The sequence below is a fragment of the Elephantulus edwardii genome, unplaced genomic scaffold (genome assembly GCF_000299155.1).
Source record: "Elephantulus edwardii isolate Elephantulus edwardi_28Jun2011 unplaced genomic scaffold, EleEdw1.0 scaffold00141, whole genome shotgun sequence".
In the NCBI taxonomy this organism is placed as follows: Eukaryota; Metazoa; Chordata; class Mammalia; order Macroscelidea; family Macroscelididae; genus Elephantulus; species Elephantulus edwardii.
Window position 1 is genome coordinate 7641273 of NW_006399891.1, and position 20475 is coordinate 7661747.

Here is a 20475-nt window from a genome sequence, read left to right on the forward strand (position 1 = left end):
TTACACCTAATGGGGTGAAGAACCTTCTGTAATAAATCGAACACTTCTTAGGTACTGGGAAGATAAGATTAAAGGGCAGCTGGGCTAGGGCCCCTGGGCTGCAGGGTCTGCCCTGTGGGAAGTACCAGCATTAATGCCCCTTGCTCTTGCCCTCCCTGGGTCCCCCACCAGAGGCGTGTGATGTTTTCCTCTAGGGCTTGGGGTTCTTCAGCTCTAGGAACTTTGCTACTCTCCTCTTCCCGCAAACCCCCATTCCATCCTGGTCCCCAGAGCTTCAGTACTGGCTATTTGTGACTTGCCAGTGTTTGAGGACCAATGTCACCTCCTGAGCAGGTGCCTAAAAATGCTGTATCTGTGCAGTGCCAGCTTATGTAAAACCAATCAAGGGCCTGCTTTTATCCCTTCAGCGAGGCTGCTCTTCTGCATACTGATCCGACATATAATGAGGGGTATCTGTATTTAGGGGAGAAGTGTCAACGGCATCAGGGCCTCTGAATCATTTTTCCCAGTGCCCCGTTTCAGTGTGTGACACATTGCATTCTGGCACTCGGTGCCCTACAAGGAAACACAGGGTAATACTTATTCCAATGCAAGAAAGCGACAGGATTCTTAAAATACATTACTGGTGCAGAGGTCTCTGGGAGGGGCAGCGATCTCTCCTGGGCCCAGAAGGAAGGATTTTTGGGGGTTCCAGACAGATTTGTGGAGAGAGATACTCTGTCTTCACTGTGCGAGCCCTCAGGCGAGGTGGAGGCAGTGGGCTGGACAGGCTAAGAAGCGGCTCTGGGGCTTTAACAGAGAGTTAACTTTCCAGCCAGTTATGATTTGTAAGAGAGCTTAAAGGTGGGAAAGAAAAACTTTTTCTTAAATTCAGTAGCTTTCACTAATCAACCGCATCTCAGAGTGTCACTGCTTGGCTGATTGTGCTGATATTTTTCTTTGCCATCTCGGGGTCTATGAGGGAGCCCGGGGCCCAGGAGACCCAAGGAGGCAGGGTTAGTAGTCCACGAAGAGAGAAGTCTGATCCCGGCATTCAGAGCACAAAAGCTTGTAAATCAAACTGTTAGCTTAATAGCTTGAGCCATTATTCTAAAGCAGTGGGGCTGAAACCAAAAGCCAAATGAAAGTATAGTCAATTTGTTCATACTTTAGTGACTGAACGACTATGTAATGTTGGTGGATATCAGCCTGTAGAGAAGAGACAGGGACTGCTGAATGAGGAAAGGTGGAATGTGCTTGAAGCTGGGAGATACCTGGGTAAACACCACTTGCAGAATGGATTTTGGGCCCCCAATGATAACATAAATGTGGCCAGAGACACTCAGATTTGCAAAGTCAGTGCTGGGATACAGTGTTTGCTTCAGTTTTATGCCTTGATAGAAACTGAATTAGGAGCAACTGGGCTTGACCAAAGCATGTGAACCTTCAGTGAGACAATGGGAAGAACTGGTTCAAAGGGGGCTTGAACATGGAGAAACACACTCAGGAAAGGATGTAGAATTCCCACCCCCAGGTTCTTGTTTTGTTTTTAAAAAGTCTTACCAATTTTGTAAAAAATTTTATGTTCTATTGATAAAAATTCAACCACTCAAAAAAAGAACATTTGAAAATGAACAATCAATCAGCACACTTCTCACCCCACAAGATCACCCAGCACGTGGGAGACCCTCTTTCTAGAGGTCCGTCATGTGCACAGAGAAGTATGTGGGCTTCCACCCAAGTCAGGGTCAGATACAGGCTTTAGGTAACCAGGTGTTGTTGTTTTTTTAATCTGACTATAAATAATTAAAGTATCAATAAGTACAGACCACAGTCACCATTTACACGTTGGCTTGAACGTGAGGCTAGCACCGTGTGCGCGAGCCCTCCCTTCACAGCTGGTCTCCAGTTTCCACCACATTATCAGCAGCACTGTGCAAGCATTCAGGAACACTCCTGGGGTCATTACCACTGGCAGTCCTTTGTAAAATGAACAGAAACCATCTGCTTTTCATGTCTTATGGTTAGATGATGGGATGGCCATACAATGTGCATCTCAGACCAGGCCCTCCTGAAACCAAAAGTAAGTGCTAGCAATAATCATACCTGAACAATTGGCCTAAACGTGGCAAGCTGGGGTACCAACTACGCAAGATGGAGTGTATCTCTGAGGAAGATCCCCCAAGAGGCATGTTAAAGAGGATGGGGGTGTGGATTGAACGGTGTCTCCTAGAAAGTAATCTTGAAGTCTTGACCCGATAGCTGTCAATGTGACCTTGTTTGGAAACAGGTTTGTTTTGGGGTTTGTTTGTTTTTAAATTTATTTTCATGAAAGTTTACACTGACTCTGGATTTCCATTTATTCATTATTGCACTTTTCTGCCCACCCCTCCCCCGCAATTCACTCCTCTCTTTGAAAAGCAAAAGAAAAATTCTTTCATTGTTATATAATCCCTCCCCCCAGGTCCACTCCACTATGCTGCCTTCATTCTGGACTCCTGTCCTAACAATAATACCTAATCACATATCCTTTTTAAACAGTTCTCTCCCTCATCTGTAACATTATTTATCCCTTCATTCTCAGTCTCCCCCCAACTCCTATGTCAGTCCTCTTTTATAACAGTGGCATTAAGCAGTATTTGTCTTTTTTGTGACTGAGCTATTTCACTTAGCATAATATTTTGATGATGTTATCAGCTAAAATGAGGTCGAGGTCAAGCAGGAGCAGAGTGGGTGGGTCTTCATCCAGTCTGAATTATGCCATTATAAAAGAAAAGGCATAGGCAGAAAAGCAGAGGAAGAATGCTACTTGAAGAAGATGAAGCTACAAACCAGGGAAAGCTGGAAGAGACCAGATAAGTCTTCTCTGTGGGAGCCTTTGGAGGGAGAAGGGCCTCGCCAACACCCTGAGGTCAGACCAGCTTTGGTGGCATAGTCTGTAGGGAGCTGCATTACTAACCCAAAGGTTTGGACCTCTCTGGCAGTTCAAATCCACCAGTGACTCCCAGGGAGAGAGGCAATCTCTTCTCATGAGACTTATAGCCTCAGAAAACCTACTGGAGGGTCAACTATGGGTCAGTACTGACTCCAAAGCAATGGGTGAGAGTAGGAGACTGCAGTGAGCTCAAACACAGCGAGGAGAGTGGCGCAAGGCCGGACAGGGTCTTGTCTTGCTGCACACAGGCTGCCTATGAATCAGAACTGACTTGATGATGCCTAACATCACCCTCCAGAACTATGAGACAATTGATTTCCGTTCTTAGAAGCTACTGACAGTTTGGTAACTTTATTGCAGGTACCCTAGGAAACTAATACTGTGGCTGCCCATGCTGTGGATTGGCTGAATGTGGCTGGAGCACACCACATGCTAAACGTGAGCTGCCAGCTAAGGCTGGTGTCTCCCAGCCACTTGAGTCTGTCACCACTGGCGATCTGGGAAAAGAATGTCCCCAAATGCTCCCATCTAGCTGTCTACCATCCATACCAGTCCCCACCAGCAGCAACAGCAATAATACACTCAGGGTGTCTTGTTCTTCACCTTATCACTAGTGCTGAGAACAGGGACTGGCTCAGGAGTGCTCAATGGAAAGATCTGTGAATGAATGATCATTTTGGTGGCTGGCATGGCAGCTCCGTACCTGGGTCTGATGTATGCATCTCACGAACTCTTCCCTGGAACCCTGCTGGGAAATCAGCCACAGCCCATTATACAGACAACTGGGTCTCAGGTGAAGCCACTGGCTCAGAGACCACTGCCAAGTAGGGAGCAGCAGGGTCCCAATGTGGCCCAGGTCTGACTGACCCTGGACTCATGCTCAAGGTGTCCCGTTGCCACCCCACTTCTCTCTTTCCCAACACCCCCTGCTTTTAGCCCTGTCACACATATGTGGGGGCATTGGAGAGCCCCATACCCCCTGCAGAGGTAGCAGCCCTTATCCTCTCGGTGGCTTGAAGGCAATGACGTACTGCCCTGTCCCCAAATGAGGCCCTGAAGAAAGGCTTGAGCTGACAGTTCACTGGAGGTTTAGGGTGTACCCCTGTAAGGGTCCCCACTCTCCCATCTTCATGGTTCTGTGACCAGTAACTAAAATCACTGTGTTGAAGCTGGAAGAGGCCTTTAAGGAGCTAGTCCCACCCCTCATTTTCTGATGAGACCCAGAGAGGTTCAGTATCTGGCCCTGTGCTACTGCTCCAGCGTGAAAGCTGTCTGCCACCAGCCAGTCGACCCTTCCTCCCTCCCCCTCCTCCAGGGCACTAGCCATTCCTGGGCAGCTGCTGTCACAGAGCCAGAAAAGGAGCCCCAGGTCATCAGCAGCACAGCCCACGGAGCCATGGTGAGGAGGCCCCATAGAAGGAACTATGCTGAAGAGAAGTTATTTCCCGTGCCTCTTCTCGGTCCCGGTGCCCCTCACAACCCTCCAAGCACCCTTGGCAGGTTGATGCACAACCCCCAGTGGAGTGCAGCCCCTTGCTGACCACCCCCTTGGTGGCCGGTGGAGTCGGTGCAGAAGCCAGCTTGCTGGCGCGCTGACCCAGCCGGAGGAACGGCCTCATGCCCCTGCCTGCTGCTTTTCCGTGTGAAAGGTGTTTAATTATTTCTGACAGAGTTCAGCATCGACATCTGTTCGTGAGCAGGGAGAGTCCATTTAGGCTATCCATCACCGTGACAGGTTCAACTTTTTTGGAAGCGCTTTTCCTCTTCATAATGGGGTCTGGGTGGGGGAGGGGTGGGCGGTGGATCAGTAGGGACCCGGAGGCACAGACAAAGACCCTCCTGGGGCTTTGCTCTCTTGCCAGCCGCAACCCTTCCCAGGGTAGGACTGGCCCTGGCTGCACCAGGCCTTCTTAATTGTTCCCTCATCCCCCTGTCCAGCCCATGAGGGTCGGTGGGTGCTGGAGCCTTTCGGGTAAGAAGGGAGCTTTTAGTAAGTAGGTCTGTGACTGGCTTTTAAATTCCTCCATTCTAGGCTGCCCTGGTCAATGATTCTCCAGACACTTACTGGTCCTCTACTATGTGCCATGCACTGTGTTAATACTTGGGGCACAAAGCCGACATGGCCCTCCTGGGGCTCACATTCCACAGGGAAGATGGAAACAGATCTAATTGCACAAGTTAATTAGCTGCAGTGTTGGTAACTGTACTGAGCCAAACCTGCTGTGGGCGGCTCAGAGATGCGAAAAGGAATCTTTGTAAGACATCAAAGACCAGCCTTGGGATTAGGTGGTTCAGAGAATCTGGGACCCCTTTTCTACCAGGAAAGATCCTTTACTTCCCTAGGCCTCAGTGTCCACATCAGTAGAATGGGTACATAATAACCTATGAGACAATGTACACCTGGCACTTAGCACATAGTAAGGGTTCCATAGGACATTGCTGTCACTCTCCACCAGAGAAAGGACTGAGTATCTGTCTGTAAAGGCAGCTCTCTGGGGACCCAACCATCTCTTCTGGGCTATAGAGGACAGTGGCTAGGTGTAAGTCTGCTCTGGGAACCTCACATGAGTCCCTGTTTCCTTTGATCAGTTAGACAGGAGTGACAGTGACCCTGCTCCCTCATAAAATCCTCAGACACGATGACACACACCGCATACACGCTGAGGTTTGCATTTTAACCCGCTGTCCCATGCTCTAGGATACACAGTAAGCAGTGTCTAGATGCTTGGGCTCTGCAGTCACACAAAGCCGGGTTCCAGGCCTGCCCTCCCTGGGCGAAGCAGGACCCCGCCTTTCTGACTCTCACCTGTCCAATGAGAACGATGACGTCTGTTCCACTGGACACTAAAAAGGTATTGTTTCATTGTTGTTGTTTATAAAAATTATCTAAGGACTGAGAGAGAGCCATGGGCAGCCAGGCAAGCTCTCTCTCTGAAAGCAGAAGCTCATTTATTTATGCATTTAGCTCATGCAATGCGCCTGGCACACTAGTGTGTCAGAGACGGTGAGGCTGGCACAGGATATTGGGGGGTTCAGATCTGTTGTTCAGAGTTGCTATGATCTGCAGTTGATCTGATGGTACCTATCACCACCACAAGCCTGGCACTAGGAGCAGCTCCCAGCACAATCAGTGTCAGTTGGGCATGGAGACGGTGAGGTGAGGAGAAGCCATGTTTCTTGTTCTGCTGGAGGAAATACCTCTGCACTCTCCCTGACCACTGGCCTGGATAGTTCTGTTCTAAGTGGACGCTAAAGTGACTACACGGGGCCAGGAATTGGTGCTGCACGTGGGCATCACATCTCATATCCAGAGAGCCAGGGGTTCTACCCTTCCTCAGGCAGCATCCCTGGATGCTTATGCCCTGTGGACACCAGGGAAAATGAAAAAGAAAGGAGTTATTTGCTGTTGGGAAATAACACTGATGTATTTATGGAACCCTTACTACAGGGTAAGTGCCCTCCTAGGCAGCAGATCAAGGGCTAGGAAGGTGGCAGTGAAAGGAAACTGCTGAGAGTGAGAACGAGAAGGAAGAGGGAGGGAAGTTGTTGAACAAAGCAGAAAATTGAGAGGGGCAGAGAAACTAGAGGGGACTGGTGACTGGGAGCGCGCACAGGGCCGGGGCATGGTGCATTTCAGCGATCCCTCCACCTCCTGCACAGCACTCTGTCACATTCTTCCTTTAACACGTGCTGTGCCGTGTGCTAGGAGGTGGTGGCCATGGGCTGACAGGCAGCCAGGTGAATGGTCACTGACATATGCTGATGGAGGCCACTCGGGCAGGGCATGAGAGGTCACATCAAGGCGGGCAGAGCAGCTTTTTCTCACAAAGCTCAGCAGCTTGTTCAAGTGCATTATCCTCACAGAAGCATCAGCCCCTTCACTGTCTCAACTGCAGTTTAATGCAACATGATGCTGGGTCCGGGCTGGCAGGGAATGCTGTTTACTCAGCTGTCTTTCTAGGGGCAAGGGAAGAGGGACGTCCTCTGTGGCCACACAGAAAGGCCTGCTATGCTCAGACTGTGCATATGCAGCCAGCTACTTCCCATGCTGGGGCCAATATCCTCAAATATCTCATTTTTCTTCCTCTTACGCTGTTCTTTCCTAGCTAGAAGCTGCTAAAAAATAACACCACCAGGTGTAGGTGGGCTCAGTTCTGGGACTAGAGCGTGGCAGGTGACCAGAGTCCTGGTCCCATCTGAGTGCACGTTGTTACCTCTGTCAGTTGACAGTAGACTATGCCCCCACCTCCTTTGGGGACCTGCCCTGTGAACCCCAGCACCATAAGGGAGTTCAGCCCACACAGTATCTACAATGGGTGGACATATACACAGGCTCTGCTGCCTTTCAGATGGCCTGGGTTCAAACCTGGGCTCTATCACCTACAAACCATCTTATAGGCCAGTTTCTTGGCTATGAAGATGGCAATAGGAACTCCACCTTAGCACTTAGTGTCTGGTACCTTAGGTAATAACTCAGTAAGTGTTAGTGCTATTGTTATGATCATTATTGCTATGCCAATGGATGGTTAAAACAAAAACAAACCACCCACTTGTTGAGGTGACTTGAAGTCCCTGAGTAATACAAGCAGTTAAGCACTCAGTTACTAAGCAAAAGGTTGGAAGTTTGAACTCACTTAGAAGCACCATGAAAGAAAAACCTGATGATACGCTTCCAAAAGGTTAGAACCTTGAAAAACAACAGAAGCCAGTTCTGTGCTGATATGCATGAGGTTGCAATGAATAAATGGTTAAAAAGTCCCCAGAACTGCTATGGAGATGATAGGAAGAAACCAGAAAGGCTCTAACTTCCTCCCGTGGGTGCAGGAAAGGGTAAATGGGGGTGAGTTCTGACCTTCTGGAAGTGAGGTATGCGCCACAGCTCGTCTGGTTTCACCGGTGGCATGTACTTCCTCAGCAGACTGCTCCGTGTATTGTACAGCTTCCCGAGGATCATCTGCAGGCCAGAGGGAAGCAAAGGCAGAGAAAGTTACATGGGCAGCCTGTGCGAGGAAGGGACGATGCAGGGCAGAGACACGATTTGTAGTCGGGCAGACCTGGGGTCCTACCCTGGCTGAGCTTTGCTCTGGTTTCTAATCTCGTCCTAGAACCCATGGAGTTCTGGATTACCACTGTCTTGAGGGCAGGGACTATGTCCCCTGCAGCTGGCACACGGCCTGGTGGGTCATAAGTACTTCACAGCGTTCAGATGGCAAAATGCACAATTTGGTGGATTGTTATTATCCTTTTGGAGAGGCGTTCAGGACTCCAATTCTGAGGCCACAGTGGCGTGTCTTCAGGAGGCGATTTCAAGAAGTATAGAGGACATCTCGATTCTTCTTAACTGCCTGTCCTGTACTCAGGTCTACAGTTAGAGTCCTGTAATTTATGTGGTTCAAAGTCTCTAATCTCACAATCAGCTGGGGTGGGGTTCAGGATGGTGGATAACACTCCCCTCAGAGGATTTCCATGCCCAGGGAACCCTCCTCATCTCAAGTCATCTCATCCTTGTGGCAATTTAAGAATTTAAGGGGGGAGCTGGAAAGCTGTCCACCCGGTTGACACCTACACGTTTGGTGTGAAGAACTGGAGCCCCACGCCTGGTAAGGTTGAGGGCACAGTCTTGGTGAGCAAAGTGGAAGAGGATGCTGAGACTCAAATGACACAAAGAAGCCAGCAGAGACAGGAGACCTCATTACCATCAAGAAAGGACTGTCAGGAGTGGACCTGAGTCCACTACATGGCTGCAGGCTGAGACACACGGAGTTCCTCTCCAAGAAACAGAAGCCCTACAGATGCTGAAGGAGACAGAGAACACTTTCCCCTATAGTGGCAACTTGAATTTGGACTTGGCACAATGGGCTCAAGTATGTCAGAGATGATGAGGACGGCACAGGATAGGACAGGGATCGGGTCTGTTGTTCATAGGGTTGCTATGAGCTGTACTGGACTCAGTGGCATCTAACCAGAAGATACTAGAATATACCCTTTACCTGCTAGCTTCATTTAAGGATGGGAGAAATAAGGTTCGGTGGGGTTAGGCCATCAAGGTCCCATACCATTATGTGGTAGAATGAGAGTTCTATTCAGATCAATAGACATTAGCAGTAAGTGTGCTATGCTGTTTGCTGTGAGCTCTGTGTCTTGGTGGATTATCTGTGAAGCTGGGATCACTGGAACTTTGAGGTGTCTAATCCAGGCCATCTTCTTTTGATGCTTTCTGGCTCATTCAATATGTTGCCCGTAGCATCTTTCAACATGGCAACACAAGGCTTAAATTTGTTTTCCAGTTGAAAGGCAGAGCGAGTTCTTCCCTTTTTTTCCTCCAATTCCCGCTTTCTGCACATTCCATTATAATACTTTGCTTTGTCCTCCAGAGCTGACCTTTGAAACCATCTGGTCCGCTCTTTCATTTAAACATGTTTTCCTTTAGATTTAGCTTCTCAACGGTCCAGTACAATCTTTAGAGTCTCGTCTGGCATTCATTTTGTTGTTTTTTTTTCTTTCTTTCTTTCTCCTCTGTTTTTGTAATGACTTTTTGCTTCTTCCATGGATGATATCCTTGATATCATCCCACAACTCGTCTGGTTTTCTATCATTGGTGTTCAACGCCTCAAGCCTATTCTTAAGATGATCATGAAATGCCGATGTAATTGATTCAAGATTATATCTTGGTTCCTATGGACTTATCTTAATTTTCTTTGGCCTCAATTTAAACTTGCATATGAGTAGTTGATGATCTGACAGAAAATTTGTTGCTGGCCTAGTTTTGACTGCTGATATTGAGCTTCTCTGACCATTTCTTCCACAAATGTAGTCAATCTGATTCCTATGCAGCCCATCCAGTGAAATCCACATGTAAAGTCATCTTTTGCATCTTTTAGAAAAAGTATTTATAATGAATAAATAATTGTAAATACAAAATTCAATCAGCCTATTTCCATTTCTATCACCAAGCTCATATTTTCCAACTACTATTCCTTCTTCATTGTTTCCTACTTCTGCATTCCAGTCACCAATTATCATTAGCTCATCCTGATTGCATGTTCAGTCAATTTCAGACTGAAAAATTTGGTAAAAATTCTCAATTCCTTCAAGTTTGGCACTAGCTTAGGAGCATATGCTTGAATAAGAATCATGTTAATGGCTCTTCCCTGTATGCATATGGATATTATTCTATCACTCACAACATCATATTTCAGAATAGAACTTGAAATTGACTTCTTGACTATGAATGCAACACCATTCTTCTTCTGTTTTTCATTTCCTGCATCGTATTCCATATGATTATCTGATTCAAAGTGGCCATAGCTGGTCCCACTGCATCTCACTAATACCTGGTATGTCAATATTCATGCGTTCCATTTAATTTGTAGCAACATCCAGTTTGCCAACATTCAAGCTATGAACATCCCATGTACCAATTGTTAAGCGATGTTTGTTACTGATTTTCCTCATTTTAACTAACTTCCAATCCGGGCTCTACCACTACACTACAGTACTATCCTCCTTGTTTAGTGTTCATACCCTTGGTACGAGCACTTGGAAAATAAGGAGACACATTGCAATGGGAAAATCTGCAGTTAGGGACCTTTCCAAATTATTGAGGAGTAGTGATATCAATTTGAGGACTAAGGTGAGTCTGATTACTAGCTATGCATCCAAGACCTGGACAATGAATAAAGATGACAGAAAAGGAATTGATGTCTTTGAGCTGTGGTGTTGGAGAAGAGCACTGAACATCCTATGGACAGCCAAGAAAATGAACAGATATGTCTTGGAGATGGTGCAGCCAGAGTGCTCTTTGGAAGCAAGAATAATGAGGCTTTGTCTCACATACTTTGGACATATTGCTAGGAGGTGCTATTCCTTGGAGAGGGACATGATGTTAGAAAGAGGTGGAGGGTTGGCGAAGGAGAGAAAGACCCTCAACAAGGTGGACTGATAAGGTGACTGCTACAATGGGCTCTTGTGTGCCACGAAGTGTGAGGATGGCGCAGAACAGAACAAGGTTCAGATCTTCTGTTCATAGGGTCGCTATGAGTCATACTCAACTCGATGGTACCTAACAACAACAACAATCCAGGCCATGGTCTTTGTAATTACTTACTATGCATCAGGGGTCTGGACAATGACTAAGGATGACAGAAGAATCATTGATGCCTTTGAATTGTGGTGCTGGAGAAGGTCTTGATTATATCATGGATGGCCAAGAAAACAAGTAAGTCCGTCTTAGAGAGGGTTAAACCAAGTTTCTCCTTGGAGACTAGGATTTTGAAATTCTGTCTCACATACTTAGAGCATGTATCCACAGGAGGGACAGATCCTTGGCGAAGGACATGCTCGGAAGGGTAGAGGGACAGCACAGGAGAGGAATACCCAAATGAGATGGATTGATACAGTAACTGGGGCAATGGGGATGGGTGTGTCAGAATTAGTGAGACTGGCTCAGGACAAGGCTGGGTTTACAGCTGCTGTACATAGGGTGGCAATGGGTCGCAGGCAACTCAACGGCACACAACAACAACAGTCTGCACATAATTTGGGCATATTGTTAGGAGAGGCTATTCCTTGGAGAGGGACATGATGCTAGGAAGGGTGGAGGATTGGCAAAGGAGAGGAAGACCATCGATCAGGTGGATTGATGTGGTGACTGACTCAATGGGCTTTATGTGTCAGGAAGTGTGAGGATGGTACAGGTTAGAAAAGGGTTCAGAAAAAAAAACTGAAAAAAAAAAAGAGTTCAGGTCTTTTGCTCATAGGGTCACTATGAGTTGTAGTCAACTCAATGGCACATAACAACAGTCTACAGAGATCCCTCCCACGGCCTTAGTCATGTGCTATGCGGCCCTATGTTTCTACAAACCTTTTAACAGTACTATAGTCTTGTATTCTTTTCCTTACATCAGACTTCCAGATTGAATACATTCCAGGGTCCAGAGAACCTGAGGCTGTCTCAGGGTTTGTGTGGTCTTTCCTTCAAGGCAATTTTTCTCTGAGGGTCTGCATCAAGCCAGATAAACTTCCAGGGTCCCCCACAGTAGAACCCCTTCCATGGGACAAGACACAAAGGAGGTGCAATCAGCAAATGAAACCCCACTGAACCCCTTTTATTGATTAATACTATTAATATATTAATAAAATCAGTCGTATTTATTTTTTTAGTCGTATTTATTTTTATTGAATGTATTATGGATCATTTATATCCCCTTTATATAAGTTTATCCTTTCTATTTTCCAGAACATTTTGAAACTATCTTTGAAGTAAGTGGGATAGTAAAAAATTTTTTTCTGAAAAAATCAACTAGTGTTCACTTTGGCAGCACATATACTAAAACTGGAACGATACAGAGAAGATTAGCATGGCCCCCATACAGGGATGACATACAAATTCGTGAAGCGTTCCACATTTTTTAAATGTCAGTATTAGATATCTCAAAATTATGTTAAGTTGAGTAAGCTATTAATCATTTAACAGTTGACTGTACCTTTAGTTTTTAATTATTTAAACTTTTTACATACAACATTTACAGCATGATTTGTTTTTGAATCATGTGTTTTTTGATGCGAGTATCAAGACATCGAAAGTAAATAAGTTTGAAAAAAGAATTGAAATAAATGTCAAATATTTGAAAAGCCCCACAAAACCCAATTAAACAGAGAGGCCGTCTATCTAGTGGCGCCTAAAAAGCCCAGGTCTACGCTGGTGCACGTGTGATGGCCATGAGTTAGTCAATTTGATGACAACTGGTATGTTAAAAAGAGAGTGGGCTTTTTTTTTTTTAAACAGGAGTCACTCAAAGTTTATGCTTTCATTTGGCCCCCAAAAAAATATGCCTTTGGGGGCTTCAAATTATCTTTCCAGATACAACTCAACATCTGAATTAGAACACTACCCCGCCCCCACCACCCACCTCAATTTCTCTTGGGAAATTCCTTCCCAAAATAAAAAATAGAAAAGTGTTCCCAGCTCAAGGTCCTGTTCTGGGAAGGCGTCTTCCTTTCCAGGTGCTTTAAAATTCCAGTGAGTGATGGTGACATGTCCAGCTGAGGGTCTCTGGCCGGCATCACATGACTGCACAGCATGAGTTCTATTTCCGGGGACAGGCTTATAGAAGGCTTTAGACTGCGTTCCCAGCACTTACTTCTGACTTAGACACCACGTCATCCAGCTTCTCTCCTCGCTCTAACAAAGACTCCTTGGTGTTGTGCAGAATGATTTTGCTCTCATCTAGTTCAGCCTGCACTTTGGTCATGGGGTCAGCTTCCCGGGAGTTCTGGTATTTAATAAGGTGACCATCCAAGGCTATGATTGTGGCAGGCGATCCCACTGGCCAGTCTATCCTGTCCACCTGCTTGGAGAACTCATCGAGTACTTTCTCCAGCAAAGCAAAAGCCACTCGGGAAGGATATTCACTGTGGGCAATGGCCACACCTGCGAGGCTGTTGTTTCGGATGTAGACATGGCACAGGTACTCTTGTTCTTTGACAAATGCTCTTTTGCCTTTTACTGAGCACTCCACAATCAGCTGTCATGAATTCCTGAACACTGAACCTTTGGAAGAAACTGGTGTGTGGGCTTTTGTATCAGAAAGATGTGGACAAGACACGTAGCCTTTCTATGGCTTGGTTCCTTCCTCTGGATAATGGGGTGCTGATGCTTACCACATGGTGTACTCATAGGAGTCACCGAGTTAAGCTTTGAACAGTATCTAGTGAAGGTCAAACTCACTCACTAAATGGTAGCACTGGGGGAGGACTGTGTTTGGGGCCACCACTGCCCCAAAGCCAAGGCACCCTAAGGAGGAGTCCCCTTGGCTGGTCAGGCACCTGGTGCTAGAAGCAGCTGCTAATGGAGTGTTTAGGGCAGAGTCACAGAGGGCTGCTCAGCTGGAAAAGGATGGAGACTCTCAACAAGGTCTTTTTGTAGAGTCAGAAAATCGGTCTCCGGAGGCTCGGCTTTCTGTGCTTACCCGACACTCTCGGTTGTCATGAAATAGCTGCTAATTAAAAAACACGGCTGTCATATTGGGCTATAAAACAGTTTGTAATGGCAATGCTCCCTCTGAAACTGGTCATTACCATCGTAAACTGACTCTTGCTTGAGCCATTAACGGATAAACTCGTCATGGGCTGCTTTTAAAATGTTATTACGATGCTGTGCTCTTTAACGAGCCTGCCTCTTGGACTCTGCTGACTGTTGAGGTGGGTGTGGGGTAGAGATGCCAAGAAGAGCCAGGCGAGGCCTCTGTGCTCAGCCAAGGCCTGGGAGCCCTCAGCCCCCCTCAGGCCGTACCCCTCCTGGCCCATCAGGAAGGTGTTCTGTAACTGAGAGGCCAGGATTCCTGTAAGTGGCTCCCAGCATCATAGGTGCTGTTCAGTTTTGAACTTGCTGAGGTTTCCCACAAAAGTAGGATGTAGGACAGGCTTTAAAGAACCTGGGTTCTGGGGTTGGACATACCTGGGTCCAGGCATAGCTCAGATGTCTTTGGAAAATCTCTTAATCTCTCTGAGCCTCAGTTCCCCCAAATAAAGAGGAAACAAATGGAGATGGTGTCAGTGACCTCATGAAGTTGTTGGAATGATTAAATGCACGAGGGCAGGGAATGTGCTCACCCAATACCTTAAAGGTGGTTCTGGCTGTGGTGGCTATAACCACCAGTGACACTAAAGCCATGCCCTTAAGGAACCTATAAAGCATTTTGTGAACACAAAGCAATTTTTATTTTCACAATGATCAGTTTGTTGTTGTTGTGTACTTTTGAGTTGGAACTGACCCTCCTGTGGGTTTTCAGAAGCAGTAAATCTCATAGGAAGAGATTGCCCAACTTTCTCCCAAGGATCTGTTGTTCTTAAGTGCCATCAAATCAAGAATGATTTATAGTGACCCTGTGAATAAAAGATCTGAACCCTGTTCTATCCTGTGCCATCCTCACACTTTTTGACACACAAGAGCCTATTGCAGCAGTCACCATGTCAGTCCACCTGGTTGAGGTTCTTCCTCTCCTTCACCGACCCACCATCCTTCCCAGCATCATGTCCTTCTTCAAGGAATAGTCCCTCCTAGCAACATGCCCAAAGTATGTGAGGCAAAGCCTCATCATTCTTAACTCCAAAGAGCACTTAGGCTGCATCCTCTCCAAGACATATCTGTTCTCTTGGCCGTCCATGGAATGTTCAGTGTTCTCTAACACTATGGCTGAAAGGATTTTCTGTCATCCTTGTTCATTGTCCAGCTCTCAGATGCAAAGCAAATAATTGGAGAGACTATGGCCCAAATCAAACACATTTTAGTCCTCAAACTGACATCATTACTCCTCAATAATGTGGAGGGGTCCCTAACTACAGATTTCCCTAGTACAATATGTCTCCTATTTCCTGAGTGCTGGTACCAAGGGTGTTAATTGTGGATTCAAGAAAGATGAAGCTGTTGATGGTTTCAGTTTCCCCTCCATCCATTCGAACTGTGTACCTTTGTACTGGCAGTGCAATTCCTTACCACTAAGTCACCAGAGTTTAGAGCTGCTGAAAAAAATAAAGAGGCCAATGTGAGCACTCAGAAAGTCTAAATTCTGGAATATTTTAAAGGAATAACAATTTCAATATTTTGTTCAGAGCAATGCAAAATTAGAAGCTGTGATGGTTTTTCTTCAGGTAAAAATTTCTCCAGGCTGACTTTCTGCCAGTTGCGAACAATGCATCTTATTCATCAACAGCAGTGTGTGCCAGTGGAGACAACAAAGATTCAGAAGTTCATCAGTGCCCAGCTCCGATTTCCCCAGCATGGCCCCACCTCTGCAAGCCAACACTTCCATACTTGGGAGGCAAGGATAATAGCACCCACCCTCTGCATGCTTTTGGGAGACATGAATGAAATGATGCATCTAATGTACAGAGTCCCTAGATGGAGCAAATAGTTGAGGGTTAGCTGCTAACTGAAATGTCAGCAGTTCAAATCCACTCATCAGAAGAAACGGCAGGTGATCTACTTCTCCAAAAAAAGCAGCCACTGAACACCCTACAGACTGCAAAATCAAAAGCCGGAAACAACTCAAATGCCTGCCAACAGATAAATGAATAAACACAAGGTGGTACAATGAAATAGTACTTAGTTAACAGGAGAAATGAAACCTTTATGATGGTGCAATACGGATGGAATGTGAAGACAATGCTGTCAATCACAGCACAAATTGATCATGAAAGGGCAAATGTTGTATGGTATCATTAATAAAAAATGATAAGAAAAGGCAAATGTATAGAGAACAAAGTTTCTTAATGGTTATCAGGACAAGAGGGAGAAAAAAGGGGGAGTCACAGCCAGTTACTGTCAATTGCTATCAATAAGTTTTACATGCAGAAAAAGTTGAATCAGCCAAAGTTGGATGGTAGATATGTTTACAAAACAGAAAGTATCAATAGAGGCTGAACGTGTACAACCAAAAACCACATGAGCTTCGGTTTCCTGGTTTGGAGGCCTGAAGTCATAGTTAATTGATCCAATAAGAAGCGTAGTCCTCTCTTCTATTCTACCACCTAACTCATGCATAGTGCGCGGGATCTTAAGAGCTTCCAAGTTGGCCATGTAAGGCATAACAGCTGGTCCCTATTCACCTGGAATAACAGGGGAAGGAAAGTCAGAAACAAGGAGAGGACATGGAATGTGTGGCTAGATGCCTTCATAAACAATTACCTCCTCTGTCAAGAGACCAGAAGAATTGGATGGTGTCAACATGGACATTTTAATCAAGATCCTACAGTGCACAGTAACTCAGGAAAAAGTGATGAGATGGTCGCCCAACGCGAAGAATGTAATCAATGTAAGTGGAGAAACTGCTGAATTCCTGTATGTGTTGCTGTGTGTACTCTCAACGGCCACAAAATAAATAAAATTATACTCAAACAATAAAAAGAAAACCACATGGCATACAATTCTACTCAGACCATTGGGGCTGCCACATTGTTTATATAATATACAAGAGTCTATTCACTAATTGTAACAAAACGTACTTCTCAGGTTTCCTGCTTTCTGTGTTCTTTTCAGTCCCAGCACTGTAGTCCGTAAGGAGTTGCACTGCTAACTCAGTGCAGCACTTTCTAGCTTTGAATCCACTAGCTGCTCGCCAGAAAAAAGACCAGCAATCTCCTCCCGGGTGACTTACAAAGCCTTTACTAAATTCACTGGAGGGTCAGCTATGAGTCAGTTTAGACCTGAGAGCAATGAGTATGTATTCTTTAGAGTTATCTTCCAGAAGCTGGTTTTCACTTTAACCTCTTCCTTTTTCTTTATAGATCAATTGTACAGGGCACACTCCATCCAGGCAGGTGGGATTAGATGAAAATCAGATCTTTGGATGTCTAAACTGTTTGGTGCAAGAGGCCCCAGGCAGAGTTCTGGACACACAGAGCCAGTCCCTTAAACACAAAGGTCTTAAGTAGGAGACCGACCTGATAATCACCAAGGTCCTACTCAGCTTTGAAATTCTCTGATGCCTGATTAACAGGACAATAAGCAACTTGATTCCCCACCTTTACCTTTAATGACAAACACATGCAAATGTTAAGCCAAGATTTGCCAGGGTCAGCCCTGTGTCCCTTTTCCCCACAACAATCCAAGACCCAGGCACTATGGCTATGTTTACCTTCTGTTTTTTCTCCATTTTAATGGCCTTCTGAGCAGCCTTTTGCTCCTGGACCCACAGCTGTTGGTACCGGTGCTGCAGCAGATCAAAGAATGGTGTCGAAGGCCTAGAGGGAAGTACAGACAGGGTTTGAGGTCTTGGAAAAGTCAGTGTCACCCTTCCCCAGTATGTAGTGCCTGCCTAACTGTGCAGGGCTGGAAAGCAAGCCTGAAGCCCCATCCCTACCCTGCACAAGCTATGTGAAGGGCAGAGTCCTTGCACAATTCATTCAACATTTACTCAGGCTTACCAGGTTCTGGGGCTGGCAATGCTCTTGTAAAGAATCTGCAATCCTTGGGTGCTTGTTCTGTGCTAAACATTGTACATGCCCCATCCTTGGTGGCACATAACAACAGGGTACAATTATTAACATCTACCACCCAACTGTCAGTTTATTGTCCTTCATGGCTTTTGTGCTTTAATGCTGGAGGCTGTCTCATCGGTGTTTCAAATACCAGCAGGTTTACTCATGGTGAACATGATGCAGCTTCCAGAATTGAAGAAAAGTCTGACAATCATCTTCTGAAATTGATCAATGGGAAACCTATGGATCACAACAGAATAGCATCTGACACAGCGCTGAAGAATAGTCTCCTAGGTTGGAAGGCCCTCAAAGCACCAAAAATGGACTTGAACATGCCGTTGACCGTGAGAATGACACAGGATCAGCTGTTTCTTTGTGTTATACACGGGGTCACGATGAGCTGGAGATGACCCTGTGCAACTAAAACATTACTAAATCCCAGAGCAGTGAGGGAGGATCTCTAATGATCAGACACAGTCAGCCACAAGCTTCCACTGCAACGTGGACTTCACATTCTTACAGGCAAGTGAGCAGAACCACAGAGAGGACCATTTCATTGGCTTTAAAAGAGAACCAGGCAGACTATTCCTAGTGGACTAGATTCTGAGGAGGAAAAAAAAAAAAAGATGTGCACAGAAAACCAGAGCTGTATTGAGCAGAATTAGAAAATTTAGGGAGCTCTGGTGGCCTAGTAGTAAGAAACTGCGCTGCAATCCCAAAGGCAAATGGTTTGAATCCACCAGCTGCTCTGTGGGAGAAGGATGGGCAATCTCTTCCCATGGGAGATTTCCTACCTCTAAAAACTGACTGGAAGGTCAGCTACGGGTGGGTTCCAACTTGAAGGCACACGACAAAACAACATCAGTGGTACATTGTTAAGTGTTATTTTATAATCTTGATGTTCTTTTATTGTAAAGTTTTTAACATTTAAAAATAATTTCTTACTGTTGTTGAGACCATACACGGCAAACACCCACTAGAACAGTTCCTGCATGGACATTTCAGTGACATTGATTCTTGGAGTTGTACCATCATTATTGTACAACCCTCCTTTCCTGAGCTGATCTTTTCCATTAACATAAACTCACTGCCCCCTAAGGTTCCTTGCTATTTTTTGAGTTGCTATTGTCAATCTGATCCCACAGAGATACTTCTTAAAAAAGCATAATGCTCAAGGCAGATGTTCTTTGCTAGTTAAGCTAAACTGTGGTCTGATTTGAAGAAGACTGCATGACCTACTGGGAGGCTAAGCAAAAGGTCAGGGGTGGTCTAAGTTCCCCAGCTGACATGTGGGAGGAAGATGGGCAGTTTCCTCCCATAAAGATTTACAGCCTCAGAGGCCCAATGGAGGGTCTCCATGACTGGGAATCAATGCTGATGGCAATGGATATTCACAATTCAATCTTATTTACAGAAACCAAAAAAGACTTGAAGCACTTTCTGATGAAGACCAAACACTACCACCTTCAGTATGGACTACTCCTCAACATAAGGAAAATGTCACTCACAACTGAACAACTAAGCAATATCATGATAATAGGAAGACGACAGAAGGTGTCAAGGATTACCTGGATCAATGCCTATAGCACTAAGAGTAGGGGAAACCAAGGAAATTATTTCATTGGGCACATCTACTGCCAAGAAACTCTTTGAAGTGCTAAAAAGTAAGGATGTCATCTTGAGGACTAAGGTGCGCCTGACTCAGGCCATGGTATTTTCTATCTCCTCATATGCATGCAAAAGTCGGACAATAAATAAGAGTGAAGAAGAATTGATGTCTCTGAATGGTGGTGTTGACAAGAAGTACGGAACATAATCAGAGACTACTAAAAGAACAAATAAATCTACCCTGGAAGAAGGTCTGAACAGTCAGAACGTTTCTTAGAAGCGAGAATGCTCCACATATTTTGAGCACGTTATCAGGAGGGAGAAGGCATCATAAAACTACTAGGGAACTAAAAGAAATCCTCCCTGGTCAACCTGATGTTACTAGGTCACTAATAAAGAATCAAGTGTCTCTCTCCCCTCCCTGCACTAACTGCTGTAAGGGAACTTGCCTAGTTTCAGGAGTGAGGAGGAGAATCAATATTAACATCAGCCCAAGACTAATTCCAATGAGGCAGAAGTCACAGATGCCTCCACTCTCCAACTTTTTAACTAATTTTGACACCAACTATCCCTCCCACTGCTTCTATGTCTCTGCCTGGTTTGATAATTTATTGCAATGACTACATAAAACTCACAGGGTTTTATTAGAAAAGTAACACGTTCAACACAGGATATAATTTTTCTGTCAGAACAGCTTCTCTGACCATGCCTGCAGACAGGTCTCTGCTCCCAAACCCTGTTTGGACCTGGGCCCTTAACTCAGCCTCTAGAGGGCAGGCACCTCTCAGTTCCCAGGGCAAGCTCCTGGGAGGGGCAGGAAGACTTTCATGACAGTCCCCTCTGAGCCTGGCTGGCCTCTGTCCTGCTCAAGTTAAGTATTACAGAGTTCTTTAGCTCTATCAATTAAGGGCCTGAAGACATTCCATTCTGCCTGGCAGCCTCTGGCCTGGGTGCCCAGCTTTCTAACTCAGCAG

At 45.6% G+C, this 20475-nt stretch overlaps 1 protein-coding gene and 1 pseudogene across 1 annotated transcript in view; both read right to left on the reverse strand.

Moving 5' to 3' along the window:
- Window positions 1-20475, reverse strand: part of LOC102863953 (chromosome unknown open reading frame, human C9orf171) — a 185470-nt gene that overhangs the window by 39268 nt on the left and 125727 nt on the right. Inside the window, exons 4-5 of the mRNA XM_006894438.1 lie at window positions 17551-17656; window positions 7767-7868 (exon numbers count right to left, since the gene is read on the reverse strand). Coding sequence (XP_006894500.1) covers window positions 7767-7868; window positions 17551-17656 — 208 coding nt within the window. The remainder of the gene's footprint in view (window positions 1-7766; window positions 7869-17550; window positions 17657-20475) is intronic.
- Window positions 12979-13581, reverse strand: LOC102850484 (annotated as a pseudogene).